The sequence below is a fragment of the Ambystoma mexicanum genome, unplaced genomic scaffold (genome assembly GCF_040938575.1).
Source record: "Ambystoma mexicanum isolate Mex_15411 unplaced genomic scaffold, UKY_AmexF1_1 Mex_scaf45, whole genome shotgun sequence".
NCBI classification, from domain to species: domain Eukaryota; kingdom Metazoa; phylum Chordata; class Amphibia; order Caudata; family Ambystomatidae; genus Ambystoma; species Ambystoma mexicanum.
Window position 1 is genome coordinate 1,264,230 of NW_027182461.1, and position 24,026 is coordinate 1,288,255.

A 24,026-nucleotide genomic window follows, 5' to 3' on the forward strand; every position below is an offset into this window, starting at 1 on the left:
ATTTTATTATAGGCATGTACTACACAAGTTGGTGGTGTGACGGAGCAGCCAGGCTTATCTTTAGAGGGTTAATGTGAGCTGTACAATGACATCAGTAAATGCAGGTATCCAAGTAAACACTTGGTTATATAATAAATATTTATACACAGATATTTAAAGCATTCTTTAAAGGGCAGTAACTAACCCTAACCTTTCCCTCATTTATAACTCAATACTGCAAAGGTGATGCAAAATAAGTGCTACACATTTTCCATCACCAAGGGTCAGTTTAACATTTGAATTAATTACTCACCTGCTTGATTATTCACTTTTTGAATTGAATCCCAACTTGGGATTAATATTACTGCAAGTTAGTTTTTTAAATGACGCTTTAAGTATCTTTCTGTATACATTCAATATTTTATATATCTTTGTGTGCAAGTGTTTACTTGGATACCTGCATTTACTGATGAAATTGTACAGCTTTATAGCTCACATTACCCCTCTTAAGATCAGTATGGCTGCTCAGTTACACTACCACCTTGTGCAGTGCACGCCTATATTAAAATGTGGGTTACCTAATACCAAGAGAAGTCTTATGTAGTCCCACACCAAATGGACTACACTAATTCTTACCCAACATTGGAGCCTTTTTCGACTCATTCATTCTTATGGGCTCTGCCTTTTTTTAACTACTTTGGTTTTTACTGTTCTATGGAGTCTACTTTCCTCTTTTCTAAGGCATTTGTATTTTACTATTGCAGCCCACATCACCTTATGGTCAGTGCTGCTGGGGATCCTTTGGTCCTTGTTTGAGATTCTTTTCTATATCCAACCTTAAGTACCGTTTTTAAGGATAGAGAGATGCTTGGTATTACTCCTAAAACTTTATAGTCTGCGAAATTGGCACACACCACCTTATGTGGTGTGCCAAAGAGATACTTAGTATCTCCTTCTCTCTGTTCCTGTAACTTTTATGTCACATAGACCATCTCCTAGTTATGGCTGGTGGCACTGGACTTGTTATAACAATTATGGTGTGAATATTCTACTGCAGGTTATGTCCATAGCCTCGGTTATGCACAATAGGGTCATCCAAGTATCAACTTTCTGTTTTTTTCTTTTTTCACCATTATTTGCGGGTTTGTTCTTTGTCAGCCCTTCTACCATCCTGGGAGTGGAGGCTTGTGTGTGTGTGTGTGTTTTTCCTTTGGTATATGAACCCTTTGATGTACCTGCCCAGGCTCCAGTGTGTCTGACCAGGCAGGAAGGGGGGAGGAGTTTTTCACTCTACTGCCCTTTGTCTGCCTGAGTGCCTGAATAGAACCTTCTCCCGCTCGGGGGTTTGGCTGTCCTGATTGGACAGCCACCCACCCCTTTCTGTAAATTGATGAGAGATTGCAGAGGAGTGTGTGCTGGAACTGTATAAAAGATGAGGCTCTTGAGGTGAAAGGCACGTTGACCACTGGAAACTGAAGTAACCAAAGAAGATGACCAGGCACGCCTGCAGACCCTTTCCAACACCGTGAAGCGACCGCTGCTGTCCTGACACTGTTTTCTGTGCGACAGTGGAGCGCCGAAGAGGACTACTCCTTACCTTTTACTGGTGAAAACAACCAGTGCCAAGACGAAACTTGATTTGAGCCCTCTCCCGAGGTCCTGTGAGTTTCCAGAGCTGCGAAACCCATTTACAAGGAGACCTGCTGCCCATTCTGAGTGCATAGTCATGGAAAGGACAAACTCATCCTACTCTTTCAGCCCTCAAGGACACTGCAGAGATCTGATCCAACTCGCCCAGACCTGCTCAGCAGTATGGGACTGTGAGAAACGATGAGATTGACCAGGCAAATCGCGTCATTTGGTGCTGCTTAAAGAAACCGAAAACTGCAGAGGAACTTGCGTATTAGTCTGCTTGTCAAGAGTAATAAACCCACGTCAAACTGCCTTTAGCTAGGGTTGTGTTTTGGACCTTAAAAGACTTGCTGTGTGAAGAAACTGCCTTTAAAACCTAAACTGCAACTGTTGCACTAACTAACAATTTTCCTTTCCAAAAGTCACCATCCTATTTGTGTATGCAGAGTAAATGTCTTTTCTCTATAGCTGCTAAGATTCACAAGTGTGCGTTATTACTGATAATGGGATAGAACGGTCAAAAGCTCTAACAAAGTAAACCGTGAGCAGCTACAAACTAAGCATTGGCCTTTGAAAAGTATTAAGTATTCCTGAGTGTTTCGATGTATTGTGCAGAGTCATTTAAAGTGATTCTTGCGTAAATATCTATATTTTAATAAACATGTTTCTTTGTGTTACTAAATTGGTTCAGTGTACTTGCCTACAGCTCATAACTTGCTCTTATGAAGAGTTGAGGGGAACAGGGGGTGGGGGGGGGGGGTCTACAAACCACTGAAATAGCTTACTAAAGTCTTGCCTCCAAGTGGGGCTTTCGGAACACTCCCCTAACAGTTGCTGTATATGGGTTATATATCTATGTTTAAGAAATATTTCCTTAAAGGTATGCTACTGCAGGGCACTGGTAGGTCTAGCTGGAGTCCTCTGCTGACATTCTGTAATCGTTTGCCTATGACCTGGTTGAGAAAGGCTGAGACAGTCTGGATCATAATATTCAAGTGATATGCACAAATGTTCTTCAGGATGCAGTGCAGTACACCCAATTATTTGGCTGGACTTGCATATGTGGACCCATCAGAATCCACCATTCACATGCATTTTTAAACTCACTTCCCTATCCAACATACATGACCGCTCCTGTCCTTTAGCCCATTTGGACCAATTGTAGCCCTTACTGCCAACTTTCCTTAAAGCCACCCTTCAGCCTTTGGTAATCATTTCTTTCATTCCAAAATTATAGAATGAAATGACAGCAGAGGAAAAGAGAAGAGCTCATCAGAAGGAGCTTGCCAACCAGCTCAATGAGGAGGCCAAACGCCGGCTCACGGAGCAGAAGGGAGAGCAACAGACTCAGAAGTAAGTGGCATCAGGGGTCCTTTGTGAGGCTCGCTTTTTTGAATGTCAGATTACTTTGCTGAAAAGCTTTGGGATCTTGAGTGATTGCTCTCTGGCTGTTAGTGACTTGTAAATGCTTCTCTGAAAGCTACTTGTCCTACAGGCACGATGGCAATGTTGATTACAAGGATGTTTTGTTCTTTTTGTTTTGTACCATGTGCCGCTGCCATTTCCATTGTCTGCAGCTGCTGTGGATCTGAAAGGGTAAGTGGTAGTGGGTTGGTTGGGGAACAAGAAAGACCAGGTTGTGCGAGATGGATTTCAAAATCAGCCGCCAGGGGGAGGTTTTTGTAGGCTACCCAATCGATGTGGGAGCTTATAATTTTTATGCTTCATCCCCTCTCCTAGTGAGGCACCCAGCACTTTATACTGAATGAGTGGAGCCTTTTTCCACCCATTCATTCTTATGGGCTCTGTCTCTTGGAACTGTGTTCTGTTTTAATTTCTCTGTAGATTCTATTTGCCCTCCATATCTCTTAGGGCAGCACACAGCTCCTTATGGGCAGTGTTTTTGGGGACCCTTTGGGTTCTCCTTTGAGATTCTTCCTATATCTTACAGTTAAGGATAGCGAGATACTTTGTATCTCTCCTTAAACTTTATACTCTGAGAGATTGACATACAACACCTTATGTGGAGTGCCAAGGGGATATTTATTTTCTCCAACATGGGGTCTGGCATGGATTCACATGCTCACGAATATTCCCCGTTGTCAGGCTGGGAAACCTCGGTAAAAGAAAAAAGTTTCACTTACAAACTGTATTTCTCTTCTAAACCAATCGCTGTACTCTGGGTCATACTTCCCCCAGCCAATGACTGCCCTCTCCCTATGCCCCTCCTCTGGCAGCCATCTTCAGATTTTACTACCGTTTTCACGCTTTTTCTACAGAAAGTTCTATTTGTCAAGACCCTGTGTGTGCTTCTCTCCATCTGCCGACAAATGACAATCCGTTTGTCAGTGAATTTCAATGCCTCTCAAGGGTAAGGATCGTAGAGTTTTCTTGGAAGTTTCCAGAAGGGCCATCATGCCTACGCCTCAAAGTTCCCTTTACATGATCTGCTCCAGATGCGGACTGCAGAACGTGTTTGTGGTGGGGACACACCATCAATGCCTCTAATGCCTTCACCCAGATCACAAAGGAGATTGCGAGATCTACCTCGGCTTCCCCAAGAGAACTATGAAAGATCGGCAGAGTAGACTGGCGATGTGACTGTTAGGCAGAATTGCATGCAGTACCCTATGGGACCACCACACACAATTAGGACTACAGGTGTAGGCAAGACCAACCTTTGGTATAAGTCTGTACCACACAGTTTGTTGGTAGCGAGCTGAGCAGCCATTCTTATCTCAAGAATGATTGTGAGCATTACATGTAGCTTTCAATCGCGGTGGTTCAAGTAGACACTTATACTGAAGGTTTCTTGGTAAAACACTTAGTGATTTATTTACACAATCATTTATAAAACGGTTCACTAGAAGACAACTTAATATTATAGACGAATACACTTCAATACAAAACTCTAAGCTTTTGAGACAGTTTCTCCTTCCACTGAAGGAGCCAAATGGCAGTTCAGTTACTTAGCAGTGAGGAAAAAGGACAAAAGTAAGTAGAATAGATTATATATACTTTCTAGGCAGTGCAAATAGTTTCAGTTCACCAGAATAGTGCAATTCAAGTCAGTAGGCCAGGCCAAAGTCAATGGGCTAGTGTTCTGGATAGGAAAGAGCAATTTGTGTATCTAACGGTAAAGTCTTTGCAAAAGTTCTCAGAAGTAGTTTAGGCGAAAAAGAATCATTTGTGGGGTCACAAGCTGATTAGGCCTGCAAGTTGAGAAAGTTTCATGAACTTTCTCCGCGAGAGTGGTGTTCTCTCAATCGGGTTGGCACAGTACCTTTGTATGAAGAAAACAAATGTTGCTTAACTTGTGGTTCCTGGCAGTTCCTGTAGATCCCACTGTTCCTGAGCCTCAGTCGTAGGGACAAGAGGGAGGACGTCGGGGGACTCCTGCACTGCACAGGATCGCTTGCGAGCAAACAAAATGGAGTCACTTCAGTTCCAGTAGCTTTAGATTCAAGAACACAAACTGTTGTCCCTCTCCCTGGTTAAACCAGCCTTGAGAATGGTATCCAGATGTCTTATGAGTTGATTGGTCCCACCAACTCAAAGGAAGAAGCCGTCCTTGCAGGAGCTTCTCTGTTGGATGGAGTTTGGCAATTAAGACCTGCAGCAGGACTTCACTGGGCAAACAACGGTTGCAGCAGCAGTCCTCTTCCAGCTCGTCTTCGGTTCTTTCGTTCCAGTGGTCAACTCTGCCTTCCAGTCCACAAGACTCGCTTTTTTAAACCGTATTCTCCTTTTCATTCCAGCCTAGCTGTCACTCACCCAGCAGGGTGTCTGTCTTTGCCGGACAGTCAGCCAATCACGTCAGAGTGCATTTGGGTCTGCTAGGGGACTAAACAGTTTCGGACACCTCCCTCACTGCCTGCCCACCCCAGACACTGTCGCCAAGGGCTGACTTCAGTCACACGAAAAGGCACACGAACAAAGGGACCAAACCTGGTTTGGCGCGCAGGGACAAACGCCAGAAGGACCGTTCGAAAAAGAAATCGTAAAGAAGACCGAGACCCTTTTAAACAGTCTTAAGGCGTCATCTTGAAAAACATAACTCCCGTCATTTTTAGCTACCGGTGTTCGCGGTCGGGAAAAATCATGGTAGTTCGTTGTAAAACCACTGCCACCGGCCTTTTCAATAGGAAAGGGTAGCATTTGACTGCTACATGAGTGTTTAGACACAGGGGGTACTATGTAACCCCTCCAGCACTCCATTGTGAGATGGTGTGCTGGGTCTATGAATTTGGAAAAGACTAGTAAAGTTAATTTCACTTTACATACTCTGGGAAACAGTAGTTTATCCCAGAGAAGGTATTTAAACATTTGGGAAGTCTAAAAGACATCCCTATGTCACTACCCTGAGGGTGCTGTGTAACACATGAAAAGATGATGCTTACGGAGTTATCTAAAACTCCATAATTGGAGAACACAATGTAAAACACATTTCAAAACACATGAAAGAGTGGGGGGAAAAAAGGCTTGCACACTTTGCAGGTTAAAAAATGAAGTACTCAAAATCCAGCAAAGTTTCTGGGGATCTCTAAGGTGAAGGGAATTGGCACATTTCTGAGAATTCTCCCGAACAGTGGCTAAGTGCCAAGGCCTCTGCTCAGTGCCCCAAGCAGGGTCATTCCTCACCCTGGTCTAGCCAGTTTGAAGAGCAGGCTTCTAAGTCCTTTGAGGGCGCTCCATCCGTGGGGGCCCAAAACAAGGCCAAGCACCGCAAGTCCGTTTCCATCGGGGTTGCTGCGCAAGCGGGTCCCTCGATGGGCAGGGCGTGATCAACCTCACCATCGCCAGCGATTGAGCTCCTCCTCAAAAAGGAAGGCGCCCAACCCGGCTAAACTGCGGGAAAACCCTGTGACGCCTAGTACGGAGGAAATGTTGGCCGACCTGCCCAAGAAGCACGAGAAATCGTCGACTAGCGAGATGGTGGCGGCCGCTCTCGAAAGCCAAAGGGGCTGACCCTGTGAAGGTTGCCTCTTCTGCACCCAGGGTGTCCCTGAGGCACAAGGCCTCAACCAGGGCACTGGCTAAGTCTGCTGGCACACCTGAAAAGAGCATGCTGTTGCTAAGCCCAGCTGATAACTTTCAGGTTGCAAAAAGGGGGTGGGGGGCGCTATGTTGTCCCAGACCCAACCACATGCTGTACCCCAAGACATGGATGTTTCGTCTTCGGACGAGGACCGGGAGTACCTGCATACGGTCTACTATGACGTGGAGGACGACGGCGCTTGGACTAGTGTGCCTACCACACCTGCTCAGCTGAGATGTATCCCTGGACATCCTTTCGACCCTACACACGCTGGTGTCTGAAATCAAGGAGATGATGCCGCAGGCCCCAGCGGCTTCCGGATCAGCTTCTGGCTAAAAAGAGGAAGCGCCATCCAGCACGCCCTCATCAACCTCAAAACCTGCGCCAGATGCCCTCCACCCCGATGGACATTGAGAACTGACAACCTTGTCACGGCAAGTAGATCGCCGCAACAGAGGGCGTCCCCACCGGATGAGGTTGGGTAGTTTCATGTCATGTTTGCCAGAGCTTCTGAACTTTTCCAACTGAGGACGGAAGAGACCATGGTGGGCTTCCTATACCAGAAGCGGGCGGGCCAAGAGAAAGACCATCATGGCAGTGCTTCTCCTGTACGATGTGTGGGAGGAAGGCCTAGCCCTCCTGAAGAATCCTTGCTCAACCCCAGCCAAGTGGGGTAAGCTGGAGGAAAAAGTACTGGGTGCCGGAGTCCGCACCAGAGGGCCTACGGTCTCAGCAACTGCGAGGAGGAGGTAGTCTAACCCCTCATCGTCCTCGGTACCTCCGGACAGCGAGGGGAAGAAGTTGGACGCCACAGGGAGGAAGGTCATCTACTCAGTCGTCGACCATCAAGGCAGCCAACACATTGGCAATCCTGACCAGGTACGACTGGTAACTGTGGTACAAGCTGGCCCCGATTCTGGAGTTAATACCCGACAAGCTGGTGGAGGCGATCACACTCCTCCAGGAAGGTTAATGTTAAAGGATATTTGTACCGCGCACTCTCTCCACCGGAGTGGTCCCCTGGCGTTCTGGTGGCTCTGAAAGAGGGGAAATGTGAGGGCGAGTTAGTGGGAGGAAGCTGGACAAGTGCAAGAGAGCAGTGATGTGCTGTTGGCGGCCTCAGTCCGGTGGATTCGTTGGCTGGACCTGGGGTGTTTGCGGCCGGTAGTCATCGGCCGGTAGTCTTCGTGTATTGCTGTTTTTGTTTTGTTGCAGTGTAGTGAAGTTTGTGTGGTTTGTTGTGCTGTAGGTTTGTGGTTGTTTGGTTTAGAGTTTGAGAGGTGTATGCAGAGGAGGAAATTGTTAGTGGATTGGTTAATTGGCCTTTCTGTCTTGAAGTGAGGTGCTGGGTTTGCGTAATGTTCCCAGATGGGGTGTGGAAGCATTTCTGCGCCTCTGTCCTGATCTGGGCCTGTCTGGGACTCGATTCCCTTTCACACCTGGCCTCCACTTCCATCAATTTCCTTCAGAACCTTGCCTGCCTTCCTTTGCCACTCATACGGCCAGTGTACATGCTAATGTCCACAACTTAGTTCGAGTGTGGTGATTGCTAACATTCAGACAACTCTATATAACAGTGTGGTACCTGGTAGCAATTATGGGGCGAATGAGGATGTTGGCTGGGATTGCCTGGGGATGCTGATTCTGTCCTTATGGGTGTCGCTTGTGTTCTATTTGACTTGGCGTTACCTATCCAGTTGTGGTGGGAGGTTCTCTGATCTGTTCAGGGTGTTGTCAGTGTCTTAAGTTTGGTCATCCTTTTTTCTCTGTTTCGGTTTTCAGTTTGACTCCGTTTTGTTGAAGAGCCAGGTTTTTAGTAGTTTTCTGAATTTTAGGTGATTTTTGGGGTTTATTTCTTTTGGGATGTTCCAGGTTTTTGCGGCTAAGTGGGAGAAGGAGGCGCCTCCAAGTTTTTTTTTTTTAAGGTATGGTTTTTGTTCCAGGTGGATTTTATTGCTTGACCTGAGGAGTCTATTTGGTTTGTAGATTATTTTCTTTTGTAGGAATTCTGCTCCTTGTCCGCTGATTTCCCTGTGTTATGCACATAGTTTTGAAGGCGATGCAATGTTTTACTGGGAGCCAGTGTAGTGTGTTTAGGGCAGGAGTGATGTCTCTTATGGATAGTTTGAGGAGTAGTCTGACTGCTGTATTTTGGATCTGTTGTAGTTTCTTCAGGAGGTATTCTGGTATTCCGAGGTAGAGGCTGTTTGCATTGTCGATACTTGACATGATGAGGGCGACGATTGTGAGTGTTTTATGCGTGAAGGAGAGGAAGGGTAGGATTGTTCTTGCCGTGTGGAGAAGGAAGAAGCATTTCTTGATGATTGCATTTATTTGTGGTTCTAAGGTTAGGGTGTTGTCCATCAGGACTCCCAGATGTTTTACTAACTTAGATGGTGATGGTGCGGTTCCATTTTCCGTTGGCCACGGGATGGCGGTTTCGTTCTCTTGGTCTTTGGATATGATCATGATTTCTGGGTTGATTTTTAGGTTGTTGGCAGTCATCCAGTTGAAGACTTCTTTTAGACACTTGATTAGGGTTAAATGATCAGCTTGGGTGTCTGATTTTGTAGATGATTTGGTTATCTGCGTAGTTGTAGCATGTAATGTTGTATTTTTTGAAGATTCCGATAAGTCTGGTAGATGTTGAAGTACAGTGGTGATGGTGAGGATCCTTGTGGCACTCCAGTCGTTCACTCGGGGGTAGATTTGAAGGGTTTAATCCATATGGTTTCTGTTCTGTTTGCTAGGAATGATTTAGTCCAGAGTAGTGCTAGGTCTGTTATCCCTATGTCTTCTAGCCTTTTGGCTAGGGTGTTATGGCTAACTGTGTCGAAGGGTGCAGAGAGGTCTAGCAGAATAAGGGCTGAGGTTGTGTTTGAGTCTGTGTTCATTTTTAGGTCGTCCCAGATGGCTAGTAGTGCTGTTTCTGTTCCTCTAGCGGTTCTGAAACCGACTTGAGCTTGGTCTAGCAGGTGGTTTTTCTATGTGTTCTTGGGTTAGTTTGTATACATAGGTTTCCAGGAGTTTTGCTGGTTAGGGAATGCTTGAAATCGGCCTGTAGTTGGAGAGGTCTTCTACGTCGCCACTTGTGTTTTTTAGAAGTGGTTTGATATATGCCGATTTGAAGGTCCCTGGGTACAGTTCCTGTTGCTGGTGATAGATTTAGGTTTCTGTAATATTCTGCAGGCGTTCCTTGTGCTAGGATTGATTTGTAGATGACAGGGATCCATCGGTGATCCTGCTTTTTTGCTGTGTTTTACCAGCAAGGCGAATGCCTCTGCTGATATTTCAGGAAAGCTTAGGAGTTTGTGCTGTGGTTCTGTGTTGGGTTCGTTTAATTATTTTGTGGTTGTTCTGTTTTGTATGATTTGATGGATGTCATAGATTTATTTATTATTTTTTTTTTCTTGAAGTGGTCTGCCAGGTCCTTGCATATTTTCTCAGAGGGGATTGGGGTGTTGTCGCAGCCTGGTGGGTTTTTAGTCTCTTTAATGATGTTGAACATTTCTTGGTGGCATTGGTGATTCTCTCATAATGCCTTCTCTTCGTCTTTTGAATTTCCTTCTTGTATGTGCAGATTTGTTTCTGGAATAGTTTTTTTGTTGTTTTTTTGTCGGTTGTATTCTTTCCTCCATTCCAGTTCCATCTTTTTGTTTTCCTTTTTCATGGCACTTAGTAGTGGGGTGAACCATTTTGCCATTGTTTTTTTGTTTTTGTTGATGGGGTGAATGGTTTTTTCGGGGTGATCTTGTCAATTGTATCTGCACTCCATTTGTATAGTAGCTCCGCTTTCCCGTCTAGGTCAGCTAGCTCTAGTTAACATAACCGTTAACATAACCGTTGACAAATCCTTGCAGGCCATCAAGACAGATACAGCTGGTGCCCTGGGTATCTTCGAACAGCAGCGCACTTCCATTTGTGCCTCAGGCGGAAAGTTGAGCAGATCAAAAGGTTTCAGTGGAGGCTCCTCGTACCATCAGCCCTCCCGGTCCACGACCCAGGAGCCCTGCAGAGGCTGTTCAAGGCTTTCAGTGTAGGTGGTTAGCACCCCCAAGGCGGAACACAGGTGCCGAAGCATGACTGAACCTGCCAGGACATCTGGCCCACACCCATGCACCCCAGTGGGAGGCCGGCTGACTGGATTCGGCAGCAAGTGGGAAAAGATCTTCACTGACAGGTGGGAGCTGTACACTTTCCCCCATGGACATACCCTGGAGTTTCAATAAGTGTCTGCAGATCCCTCAGATTCTGCAGGAGATGAGGGCCATGCTACAGAAAGGAGTGATAGATCTAGTTCCAAGACTCCGGGGCTGTGGAGTCTAATCCAGATACTTCTTAATCAAAAAGACCAGGAGGCCCATCGTAGAACTGCAGCATCTCAACAAGTGCTTCAAGTCCCAGAAATTCAGGATGGACACGTTGCAGCACGTGCTTGGCCAACTGGAGTAAGGAGATTTCTTGACGTCACTGGATCTGGGGGACGCCTACTTCAAAGTCCCCATTCACAGGAATCATTGAAAGTTCCTACTCTTTGTGGTGCCAGGAAGGCATGACCAGTTCAAGGCCCTACCTTTCAGCCTAAAGTCAGCTCTCAGGGTGTTCACCACCAGTGGCGCCCCATCTATGGGTACCCGTACCTCAATGACTGGCTCATCCGGGCAACTTCGAGGGAGGTAGCTGTCGAACACATGCAGCTGCTAATGGATCTGGGATTCTGTCAATTATCCAAAGTCCTGCTTGCACCATCGCGGAACATGCTCTTCCTAGGAGCCAGGCTTAACACTGTCTCCTGCCTATTGTCGCCCTCGGAGGAGAGGGTAGCGGCTGTGCTGGGCAAGGTGCAACAGCTGTCCAAGTAGCTGCTTGGCATGTTGTCATGCATATACTTGATCCGACTAAGCAGGTTGTAGATGCAGCCTCTTCAGGAGTTCCTGGACGCTCGCTGGATAGGTGTCCGGAAGCTTCGCAGACAATACCTTGCTCAACGAGTTCCATCAGGCGGTGAGGTGGTGGGGCTTGCACTCCAACATCACATAGGGTTTCAAAACCCCCCATACTAGGAGACTTTCAACACGGAGGCTTCCCTGGAGGGCTGGGAAGCCCATACCGGACGTCTGCAGACCAGAGGCCTGTGGCTGCCGCAGGAGAAGGATCTCCACACCAATATCCTGGAGCTGCGGACAGTGTTCTGGGCCCTAAAGTCATTCCTTCTGTCCTTGAAAGTCATGGCGGTGAGGGTCTTCACGGAAAACACCACCACAATGTTCTACATCAGGAAGCAGGCGGGCACCCGATCTCGGCGCTCTCCAAAGAGGTGCATAACTTGTGGCACTGGGCGGTCGGACAAGTGATGTTCCTCATACTCTCACCTGGCGGGAGCCAAGAACACCATTGCCAACTCCCTCAGCAGGGAGTTGCGCTCCTGCCACGAGTGGGAACTTTGGCAGGACCAGGTGGACCGTATCTTCATCAAGTGGGGCAGGCCCCAGATCCGTCTGTTTTGACAGCGGCGAACTCCAAAAGCCAGAAATTTGCCAACAGGTTCCACCAGCCGAGGAGCAAGGGGGATGACTTCTCCTTTCCGCTGGAAGGCCCGTTTCTGTACTCTTTTCCCCGCTGTCTCTAGTGATGCTGGAAATGCATTTGAGGGACAGGGCCTCCATGCCCTTGTCCTGTACTCACTTATGTGTATTCTGTGGTGTTTTCTGCACAGGAGTCCACGTGGGACTCCTGGCTGTGCGGCTCTTCACCTTTTTGGTTGTGATGTTAGGGAGAATTCTCTGTAAAGGCTAATTTCCCAGACCTAGTGAGTCCCCCAGCAGCTTCGCTGGATTTTTGGGGTTTATTTTTTTCTCCTGCTAAGAGTGAGACTTTTTCTCCCACTCTTAGACATGATTTGAGGTGTTCCTTTGACTTTGTATGTGTTCTATGGGCTATGGGGTCATTTACCCCATAGGGCTTCATGTGTTTTTGATATGTGGGTTACACAGAACCCTCCGTGCAGTAACCCATGGTTGTTGTAGCAACCCCCAAACATAGACTCCATACCCTGGGACTGAATACTGTCTCCCAGGGCATGTAAAGTCACCATTGGCTTTACTAGTCTCAAATTGTGAACAGAACCAGTACAAACCATCATATTGTGGACGTACTGGTCGGGGCAATTCGATTGCCCCGGGGCCTTTGTTCGAGGGGGCACTGTCCAGTCCCCCCCGACCGAGTTTTGGCTGGTGGCAGTAGATACTACTTTTTATATTCGACCACAAATATATTTCTATGGGATTGTCCCATTGGTCGAGGCTACCACTTTTTAAAATAGCCTCGAACATACCGCCAGTTTATTAAATTAATATAAATTCACTGATTGGTATTTTTTTGCCGAAACTTGGTTCCAAAATGGTGTTTGTGTTAGCTTCTGTGACTCCAACCCAAGTCGAGCCCTTTGTTCCACTTTTTGGCGGGCTTCTCCACAGAAGCCTTCAAAGGTGGTGCCACTCTGTCTGGGTACCACAGAGGGTGTGGGAGGGGGTATAGGCACCCTGGACTGAGTTGCCTTGGCAACTCAAGTCGCACTCTTGTGTGATTGGCCCAAGTGGTGAGCCGCCCGGCTCACCACTTAGCATGTTTGAGTGACAGCTAGGCTGAATGAATGGGGGTTTTCTGCATAAAAGCAGGGCTTTGGGGCCTGGAACTTCAGAAGTCGCCACAGGACCTAAAGAATTCGAGGAGGGAGAAGCTGAGCCGACCTGCAACGACGACACCACTGGTGGAGCCCTGCTGAACCGTCTAACCACATTTCCCGTCGACAGAGGAGATCTCCAGTCTGGAGAGTCTTCTTCCTTTGACTGGCGGGGATAACCAGTTTGCCCATCTTTTTGCCTTCCTGGACCATCTTGTGGCCGCCTTGTCTGTGCCAAGCACCCTGGCAACCGGAATACCACAGTTTACCACTACCGTGAAGAAAAGGGTAGTACCTTGTAACCGGAAAACTCTGAGGCTGGTTTCATCTCTGGCAGTGCAATGACCTTCATCTTTCCTCCACGTCGAGACCTCTTCTTCCTCTGGACGAAACACTGACTTGCACCCGCTTCCGTGAACTGCCCCCGCTGGTGCGTTCTTCCCATTTCAGGTACTGTGTCCTGCCTGGTTTCCCTGGTAACAGATCGTTCGGGTGACAGTAAATCCTCGACTTCCTAACCTGGGTTAGCCTGGGACCTGTTAACTAACTTACTTGATCTCAATTTTTTGTGAACGATCTACAAAGACTCTTTGGGCATAACCCCACTGTGTGATCCTGGACACATTTCGCTTGCGCTCTCTAAGAGTGGGCCTGGCCTTTGAACTTCCTTGATCTCCAGTAGAATTTGCCTAACCTGCCTCACTGTGGTTCTTTGAAAAGTATTGAAATTGTGTGCTTCCATAACTCTGCCTTTACCTCCCTTTTTATATAACTTATTAGAGTGCCATCTTAGGTTAAGCGCTCACCTCTGTCTGAAAATAAGTGGTGTTTCTCACTAAGACTTGTCTAATAAGTAATCAGGGTTGTATATATAGAATAGTGACTGTGTTGAATTTACTTATCTCTTTTGTGCTAGTGTAATCTACAAGTGTGTCTTTAAATAATTAAATACTTTTACACCAAAGCTCTGGTCAGTGTTTGCTTTTGCTACTGTATCTCTGTACCTATTGTGTATACTCTATATACTGCCTAACTCATCTTGAGAGAAGTCTGACTGCTCAGCCACAGATACCAGGTAAATCTGGGTGGCAGACTGCTACCAATTGGGTTTACTGCCAACCACCTGTAGTCCTAAAGCTTTTGCAGTGGTCCCTAAGGGAACTGCACAGGTTTCTGCCTAATATGGTGAACAGACCCTTGGGATACCCTTATGGTACACAGGGTTGGGGGTTGGAGGGGGTACCACCTTGTACCCCAAGTGTATGTTTTTAGGCACCTGTGTGTGGCCCACAGAGCCGGGTATGGGCTGTTGGCAGCTCCATGTTGAATTTGACAGGAGCTCTGGATGTCCTCCATTTTGGGATACCCAGTCCCTGTCATAGGAATTAGTGGATTCCTGATGGGAGACAAGATGGCCCCTGTGTCCTCTTGGTTTCGATTACCTGTTACCATGTTTCGCAAAGTCCTTTCAAACCCTTACTCTGTCCCTTCCCCTGACTGGCATTTGGGTGGAAGAACCATATATGGTATTGTGGGGAAGTCCAGGCCAGACTGGCTGGAGCCTTCCCAGTGACTGTATGTTGGGGGTACACCCTTGGGGTGGGACCTGGATGAACAGAGCGTGTGACCAATATGCATTCCATGTTATGGGTGTCGGGTATCTGTGTGTGTGGCACAAAGAATAAGACAGCCCTGCCCGAAACTGACATGCATGCAGTGTGGTGTGCTGAAAGGCTGGGTGCTTGCCCCAATACAGATTCCTTGTTATGGGTGTTTGGATGGAAGGAAATGGCCTGAATGCACTGTGAGCCTCATTGGCTGCCTGCCTGCATGAATGCCCTTCTGAATGAGTGGCTGCCTGAGCTTGACTCAGCAGTGTGAAAGAGACAGAACAGTATATCTGGGGACCTCTCACTTAGCAGTTTTGTTCAGAAGATGAAGTTGCAACTTGAAGCTGTTTATCCTTGAAGCCCAGCTGGAACAATTGCTGCTGCTTTCCTTCGACCTGATCCGAAAGCTGTCGAGACTGTCGAACTGATCAGGGCGGACCTGGCTAGGAGACCTCTCCCCGAGCTATGAGGGAACATTGTGCAGAAGCTGATCTTCGAGGCACCCTAGAAGCCAATCCCAAAAGGCTGTCGACCGGAGACTGGGTCCGTTGAGGAATCTGAAGTGAAGCACCCGGACATCGAGGCCGTCTAAGTCTGTTGCCGTCCACCGGGGTTCGGAGGATTTCTGTAACAGCTGGAAGCCAGTCAAGTCGCGTTGCCCTGAAGCGGGGACAGCTTGATGCTGTCCTGCACGACAACCGGAGCCGCAACGCTCCACCTTTTGCCTAAGAATATTTAAACTAAGGACTCCCTTGCCATCACTGTCAACCGTTTTGTCCTGCTGGAGAAAATAGTTTGTCTACGAACCGAGGGCCGGTGGGTTTCCACCACCCGAAGTCCACAAAGACACCGACCAGCAAGATCCGAAAGCCAGTCGTGGTCGAGTCACGATCGCCAACAGCCGACACCCTCTGCCGGGCCTACGTTCTTGGAGTCATTTTTGCAGCACCAAACTCTCTTCGAGGACTCTCAATGCCGAGGTTCACTTGTGTCCTCCAACGTATTCCTCATCTATGACATGTAATGTCCTCAGCTGTGCTGCTTTGGAATTTTTTCGGCAGAGGGCATCCTTGCGTTGATGGCATCGGGTCGATGTCCCTCGAAGGTCTCCGTCGAGGGTGACGTCATCGGATGTTATGAGCACGGTGCCCGTAGCCTCCATTCCGTTTTTTCCGCAAACGTGCTTGCTTCGAGAACTCTGCGCGTCTTGTGTCTTCTTTGTATTGTGCGATTATGTTTTCTTCTTCCACCCCGACAACACCCACTGACTGCTCATTCATTCCAGACCGTACCCAAGATGAGCAGCCGCCGTCTTGTACTCTTTGTAGGACAATGTCTGCTGCTGTTTTTGGATCTAGTGACCCAGATCTATTCTAGACTGCCGAATTTCCAGCAACTCTAAAGTTACATTTAGCTGCTGTACTCCTTCACCAGCAAGGTAGACCATTGGCACCTGCCACTTGCTTTACCTCAGAATTGCTCCTGAGACCATCGCTAGCCATTGCTAGAACCCTTGCAATCTCGGGAAGACAGCACCACGGATCCCCCCTGTTTCCAATGTACACACAGGGGAGAAACTAACCCTACTAGACCACTCCTGCCCTGAGGAAGGCTTCAACTACCGATGCCCATATCGGCACGCCGAAACATGTTTTCCATATGTATTGTTCCCCACCTGTCCTGGTTTCCTTTTGGGAACGTATTTACGACCTCCCCTTACACGTTAGTAGTTAACGATAACAATTGCATGATTGATTAATATCTTTCTGTACCTACAGGGTAATTTTTGAAACACCTTGGTGTTCCTAACTCTGTAGGAACAACTTGTTTCCTACTGGGACTTTTTTCAATTAAACTGTTGAAATTTACCCTAACTGCTTTTAATGAATATAATGAATTTTGTGTATCTATGTTTCTGATGTTTGTTAATCTGCTTAGAATCACATGCTGTGCATAGGTCCGACATCCAGTGGTCACTGCGGAGTATTGCATTTTGTTTTTCGTAGTCGAAAAGGGGACGTCGACAAGGCGTGTCTGTAACACTATCCCTATAGTGACGTGCGTTGTACCCACAATCCCTCACGCGTCGAGGTCCCTCAGATTGTTTTTTTCCGCCCAGTTTCTGGTCGCCTTTCGCGGAGCTCCTAGAGAGACATTGCTATACTTACCACGGACCTCGGTCCTTTTGTCATAACTTAATATACTGGTAACGATCCCTCCCCCTCGACGTTAGCTGTGAAGCTGTTTCTCCGCCGAACTATTTTCGACGGAGAGGAAGAGCGGAGGAGATCCTTCGGCGCTGCCGAACACGTGGCCTGGCCTCGACGGCCAACTTACAGTAGGGAGAGTGGGGGTTAGAACTTTGTCTCTTCTCTTTGAGAATGTCTTTCTTTCTCCCTTTTCTTTCCCTTGGGGTTGTTATCGCCAGCTATTATTGCCTCAGCTATGGAGAGGACACCATTTAAGTTTTGCCCACGCTGCAGGGGCAAATATACTTGGAAAGATAAGCACAAGCTCTGTAATCGTTGCTTACCCCTCGATCACATAGAGAACAGCTGCGCAGCCTGCAAGCTCTTAAAACCCAGGACTCTTAAAGAACGTAGGGTTAAGAGGTGGGCAGACTACGCGATGTCGAAGTCAGTTTCCTCACCCGCTGCCGCTGTTACTGAAAGTGACGAGGAGTGCGATAACTCGACGTCCGTTACGGAAGTCATGAACCCCCAGAAGGAGCGCTCACGCTCCTCGTCGTCCGTCCCCGGCCCCGACGGGCTCGGCTCACGCCCTGCTTATGGGGATGAACACCCCGGCGACAAGGACGCACACAGACCCCATAAGGCTAAACACACTACCCACGGCTCTTCTTCGTCGAGAACGAAGGATCCATCAGCGCCGAAGGGGACGCAGGGCACTCCGGCGTCTACCGCAGACCGTAAAGGTCACAAGCCCCACCCGCAAACGCAGCCGCGACCAGCGATTGGGCTTCCGTCTAACACGGGCGCTACCCCAAAAACATCCGACGCAACGCTCCATAGAGCGACCGTCGAGGTACAACGCGCAACGCACACAACGTCGACACCAAAGCCCTCGACGGACAAAATCGTGGCCGAGAGCCTAGCGAGAATTGTCGCCGAAGACGAACGTACGCGGACGACGAAACAAACGTCGAATACCGCGTCGAAAAAACACAAAAGTAGCCAGGAACTGCCCCTTTCTCCAAAGGACGCTTCCGAACTACCTGAAGGCTTTTCAGAAGGAGACGGGAACCTCTCGTCGACGCTGTGGGAGCGTTCGAAACGATTCGAAGGCGAAAACACTAATTTTCCCCCTCTAGACTATTCAGGGGTACCCCATGAGACCCTTGAAAGACTCCACTCTTGCATGGAGAAAATGGAAAGGTTTCTAGGAAACCAAGACCCACCCACTCACAAAAGACAAAGAGAATGGCCACAGGATGACCCTAGAGTCAAGATTCCTAGGCTGGTTGACCTCACTGAGGAGGAGCAATACCTCCAAGAAGATGAGGAGTGTTTGGGTGGAGAAGAAGAGGTAGAACTTGAGCAAGAGGGGTTCGAAGAAGATCCTTACACCACTCCTACAGGGTTTGAAGAGGATACAGCTACCTCGCAGCCCTGGCATTCACCGTCAGTGCAGCCTTGGCAATCCCCATCAGTACATTCAGACCCTGATGCCTTTCTCCCTTCTCCTCTCAAGGATTCACATGGGAACTCCTCTCCCATAGATGACCAACCTTCCCTCAATGCACTATTGCGCAAGGCAGCAGCGCATTTTGAGATTGATACAGGGGAAACTCTTCCAGACATCGACTTTGTAGAAAAAGTCATCAAAGAAAAAGCCCCTGTTAGCCAATCTATTCCTCTCCTGGCTTCTATTAAAAGAAGAATTTCTCCTTCCCTTACTAACCCAGCTCTAGTAAGAGGGGTCAACCCTAGAATAGAAAAGCTCTTCAGCCCTTCATCCTCTGACCCTTTATACATCAGAGGACACTCTATTCCGGACTCCCTTGTGGTTACCAACACAAGAAAAAGAGCAGGGGTGCCACTATCCACTAGTGAAGCACCTCCAGACAAAGAAGGCAAAAAACTCTACGCACTGGGGAAGAGAATCACGACCTCCGCCGCCTTCTCCACTAGAATTGCTAATAACAACTCACTTTTAGCTAGCTACGCAGATGCACAGTGGAACAAGCTGCGCAGCGAAGCAGAGGAAGCACCTGAACCTCTGCGTTCTCGCCTGCTAGCTATAATATCAGAGGGCACACTAGTAAACCAGGGCATCGTTAAAAACTCCCTAGATGCCGCTGAGACGGCTGGCCGCTCCCTAGTGCAGGGAATACTTCTCAAGCGCCACGTTTGGCTACGCAATTCAGGTTTTAAGCCCGAAACCCAAGCCTCCCTCATAAATAAACCCATTGAACAGACGCATCTGTTTGGGAAAGCAGTAGATGAGGCCCTAGAACATGCTAAAAAAGAGTTTGATACCATCAAAACTCTTGATCAAATTTCTAGGCCCCCTAACAGGCGAGGCTATGGTAATAAACGCTCCTTTCGTGGCCAAAGACAGCAGCAGAACCAACAACAACAATATTACTCTGGCTCCAACTGGCCCACCAACCAGGGTAACACCCAGTTCAGTCAAAGAGGCCAACGCCGTGGCAAAGGAAGAGGTCGTGGCTCCAGCCCCAGAGGTTCCACGCCCAATACCAGCAAATGACCCGAAAATTCGGGTCCCCTCCCATGCATCACCGGTCGGGGGCCGGCTAACATCGTTCCTTTCAGCATGGGAGGGAATCACGTCAGACCGTTGGGTATTATCCACCATAGCCCACGGATACTGCATCGAGTTCAACGGTTCCCCGAAGTACAAACCCCCACGGAACCGGCGCATGACACCGCAACACCTCTCCATTCTTCTTCAAGAGGTGGAAGAACTACTGAAGAAAGAAGCTATAGAGCCCGTCCCCCTATCACAGGTAACAGAAGGTATTTATTCAGTGTACTTCCTTGTACCCAAAAAGGACTTAACCATGCGCCCTGTATTAGATCTGCGCCCAGCGAACATATTTGTCAAACCCCAAAAGTTTCGTATGGTGACCTTACAGGAGGTAATCCCACTGTTATCACAAGGGGATTACATGACAACACTGGACATGAAAGATGCATACTTTCATATTTTAATGTTGACATCGCACAGAAAATACCTCAGGTTCAAAATAGAGGACAAACACTACCAGTTCAGAGTACTACCCTTCGGGATAGCATCTGCACCAAGGGTATTCACGAAAGTACTGGCAGTGGCAGCGGCCCACCTGCGCAGATTATCCATCCCGGTATACCCTTACCTCGACGACTGGCTCATAACAGGGGATTCTTACGAAACATGCTTCTCCAATACCCAAAAGACCGTAGACCTTTTGTCCCAACTGGGCTTCTCCATCAACGAAAAGAAGTCCAGCTTAGACCCCAGCCAAACCAAACAATTCCTAGGGGCTCTAATTCGAACAAGGGACGGCCTCGTATTCCCCTCCAACGAGAGGGTCCAAAACATGCTGTTTCAAATTCCCCATTATGTAGCAGGCCGAGAGGTGACGGTACGCAAAGCAATGCGCTTGCTAGGGATGATGGCGTCATGTATTTATTTGGTACCTCACGCGCGCCTGCGCATGCGCCCAATGCAAGAGTGGCTCTACAGCCAGTGGTGTCAGGCCAGCGGACAATGGGACGATCTAGTGGTGGTCTCGCAGGCCTTGGTTCTCTCGCTACGGTGGTGGACAAAAGAAAACCTGTTATTAGGGAAAACTTTTGCCACACCCGCAGTGGAAGCCACTCTAACCACAGACGCATCCCTTACAGGATGGGGGGCTCACCTATCCCATCAAACGGCACACGGAGTGTGGACTCCGAGTTTAGCATCCAAGCATATAAACCTGCTGGAACTACTAGCGGTGTTCAAAGCACTGAAAGCCTTTCAGGAACACTTACAAGGAAAGACAGTGATGGTCCTCACAGACAGCACCACAGCCATGTACTACCTCAACAAGCAAGGGGGCACTCACTCTCCAGGACTGTCCAAGCTGTCCCAGAATATATGGAAGTGGGCTCTCAAACACAACATGTTCCTACTAGCACAACATGTACCAGGGGAACTCAATCTGCTAGCAGACAAACTCAGCAGAGACTTCCCCCTGCCCGAAGAGTACGAATGGCAATTGCACGAAGACATCGTCTTAGACATCTTCACGCAATGGGGATTCCCGGAAATAGACCTGTTCGCAACCCTGGAGAACTCACAATGCCAAAGTTACGCCTCCAGGTACCCCCAGAACCAGTCCAAGGGGAACGGTCTGTTGATTCAATGGTCAGGGAAATTTGTTTACGCCTTTCCCCCGACTCCCCTTCTCAACAAAGTGGTGCACAAGATGCACCAGGAGCAGGTTACCATGATACTAGTGGCCCCAATGTGGGCACGGCAACCTTGGTTCGCTCACTTGATGGAGATGTCCCTATCTCCCCCAGTGAAACTTCCCTGCCCGTACAACATGCTGTCACAAGACAAGGGCAGGACACTGCATCCATGCCCTCAGACCATGAACTTAGCAGCCTGGCTCCTGAGATCATAGAATTTGGACATTTACAACTCCCACAGAGATGTATGGACATCCTCAGGGAAGCCAGAAAACCTAATACTCGACACTGCTATTCTAGCAAATGGAAAAGATTCGTTATCTGGTGTAGAGGTACTAGCATCAACCCAGTTGACTGCTCTCCTACTGACATTATTCTATACTTGACCCATTTACTGGATTCAGGTTTAGTATTCAATTCCATTAAAGTCCACCTAGCGGCACTTTCTGCATACACCACTTCCCAACTTAAAGTGTCGTGGTGGAAGATACCAGTTATCAAAGCCTTCATGGAGGGGGTAAAAAGGATACACCCTCCGATAGCTAACCCAGCTCCCGGATGGGACTTAAATGTGGTACTTTCCAGACTCATGGGCCCTCCCTTCGAACCCATGCACAAGGCAACTCTTAAAGATATCACCCTTAAGACGGCTTTCCTAATAGCTATCACCTCCATTAGGAGAGTAAGTGAACTACAGGCTCTTTCTGTACTAGACCCCTTTGTAACAGTTCACAAAAATAAAGTGGTTCTACGCACACACCCAAGGTTTGCACCTAAATTCATCTCGAAATTTCATGTAAACCAAACTATAGAACTACCAACGTTCTTTCAAAACCCTTCCAGCTCGGGAGAAAAAAGTCTGCATACACTAGATGTACGCAGAGCTGTCATGTTCTATATGGAAAGAACCAGACCACTGAGAAAGACTAATCAGTTCTTTGTCTCGGTGGCAGCAGGAAGAGAAGGAGATGCGGTCTCAAAATCCACTATATCTAGATGGATTGTTCAATGCATCACTCTCTGTTACACTCTTGCTAAGAGAGAACTACCCTTCAAGCCAAGAGCACATTCCACTCGAGGCACTGGGGCTTCCATAGCATTCATTGCAAATGTTCCCCTTGAGTCCATCTGCAAAGCGGCTACCTGGAGTTCTGTGCACACCTTTACAAAACACTACTGTCTAGATGCACACTCTAGATCTGACTCCCAGGTGGGACAGGCAGTATTAAGACATCTTTTCTCTACTGTTCCTTCTCATAACCCACCGCCAACTCCGGGTACTGCTCGCTAGTCTATGCACAGCATGTGATTCTAAGCAGATTAACAAACATCAGAAGACAATGCATTACTTACCGTAAAAGCATTTCTGATGGTTGTATCTGCTTAGATTCACATGCGCCCACCCTTCCTCCCCGCTCGGATGGAAGGAACATAGACTTCCTTTATATCTCTCTTTTCTGTACTCACTCACGTCTATAAGGCTCCCTCAGGGCAGAAAAATACAAACAGAGGGACCTCGACGCGTGAGGGATTGTGGGTACAACGCACGTCACTATAGGGATAGTGTTACAGACACGCCTTGTCGACGTCCCCTTTTCGACTACGAAAAACAAAATGCAATACTCCGCAGTGACCACTGGATGTCGGACCTATGCACAGCATGTGAATCTAAGCAGATACAACCATCAGAAATGCTTTTACGGTAAGTAATGCATTGTCATATATATTGTGAATGCTTTGTTGAATGCTCTTTTCTTTTCAATTCCTTTGTTTTCAATAATTTTATGTAACTTGTGTTTAAAGTGATGTGATTCAAAAATGCATCTAGTTTATTAAACTGTTGTACTCTGACTTTTTCTTTGGGTTCTTTCATGTGACTTTTTCAAGCACATTCCTTTTGCAGTTTCTTTGGACACACAGTTGAAATAATTGACAGAAATTAGGACTGTCTTAAGCGTGGGTACCTTGTTTGGTTCTGCTTCATAAGTATATTTTGCCCCCTCCCACGCTTGCACAAAGGGGCACCCCTATTGTTCGTACAAATATTCAAGAAATGTCAGGACTGTGGGTCCAAGATGTCCATCACGGACCTGCACCGTATCTGCTTGTATTGCCTGGGCGAGGACCATGCCGCAGGCTGCTGCTCGAAGAGTCAGTCGTTGACTGCCAAGGCCTTGCAGGTGCGTAAGGGTAAATTGAAGGTAGGCCTCCATTCCAAGCCCTGTAAATCCAAATCTACTGGTATGTCAACCGACGAGTCGAGAGTCTCCTCGTCGGAAGACGTCCAGGTGGTTTAGGTCCTAGAGGGGTTCGCGCCCCTCTTCGTCGAGGCAGTCCCTGAAGCGTCGTCACTGTTCGCCTTTGTCGGATGGCTACCCAAAGAAAATGTCATGCCCACTAAATCCTCTACCCTCCAGGAATGGTATTCTTTTCGGGAGCAAATGTTACATCTGACGGCACAGTTCTGTCCGTGCCTTGGGTTGAAGCTGGCAAGGAATGGTCTCGGTCTGATGCTCGTGTGCCCTCGGGCCCTGGTAGTTGGCGCAATTAACATCGGGAGCCATCGAGGTCCCATTCAGACAAGGCAGTGAAGCCTGTGAAGGTGTCGACACCATTGGCAGCGTGTCTGTCGAGAGTCTATCAGGTCTTTGGCCCCGGTCAGA

The 24,026-nt window shown here is 47.9% G+C and overlaps 1 protein-coding gene across 2 annotated transcripts in view; it reads left to right on the top strand.

Moving 5' to 3' along the window:
* The window catches only part of SUPT16H (SPT16 homolog, facilitates chromatin remodeling subunit), a 979,449-nt gene that overhangs the window by 477,634 nt on the left and 477,789 nt on the right, over nt 1-24,026 (top strand). For both annotated transcript variants that reach the window (XM_069642728.1, XM_069642729.1), the window contains exon 13: nt 2,849-2,964. In XM_069642728.1, the coding sequence (XP_069498829.1) occupies nt 2,849-2,964 (116 nt within the window). The remainder of the gene's footprint in view (nt 1-2,848; nt 2,965-24,026) is intronic.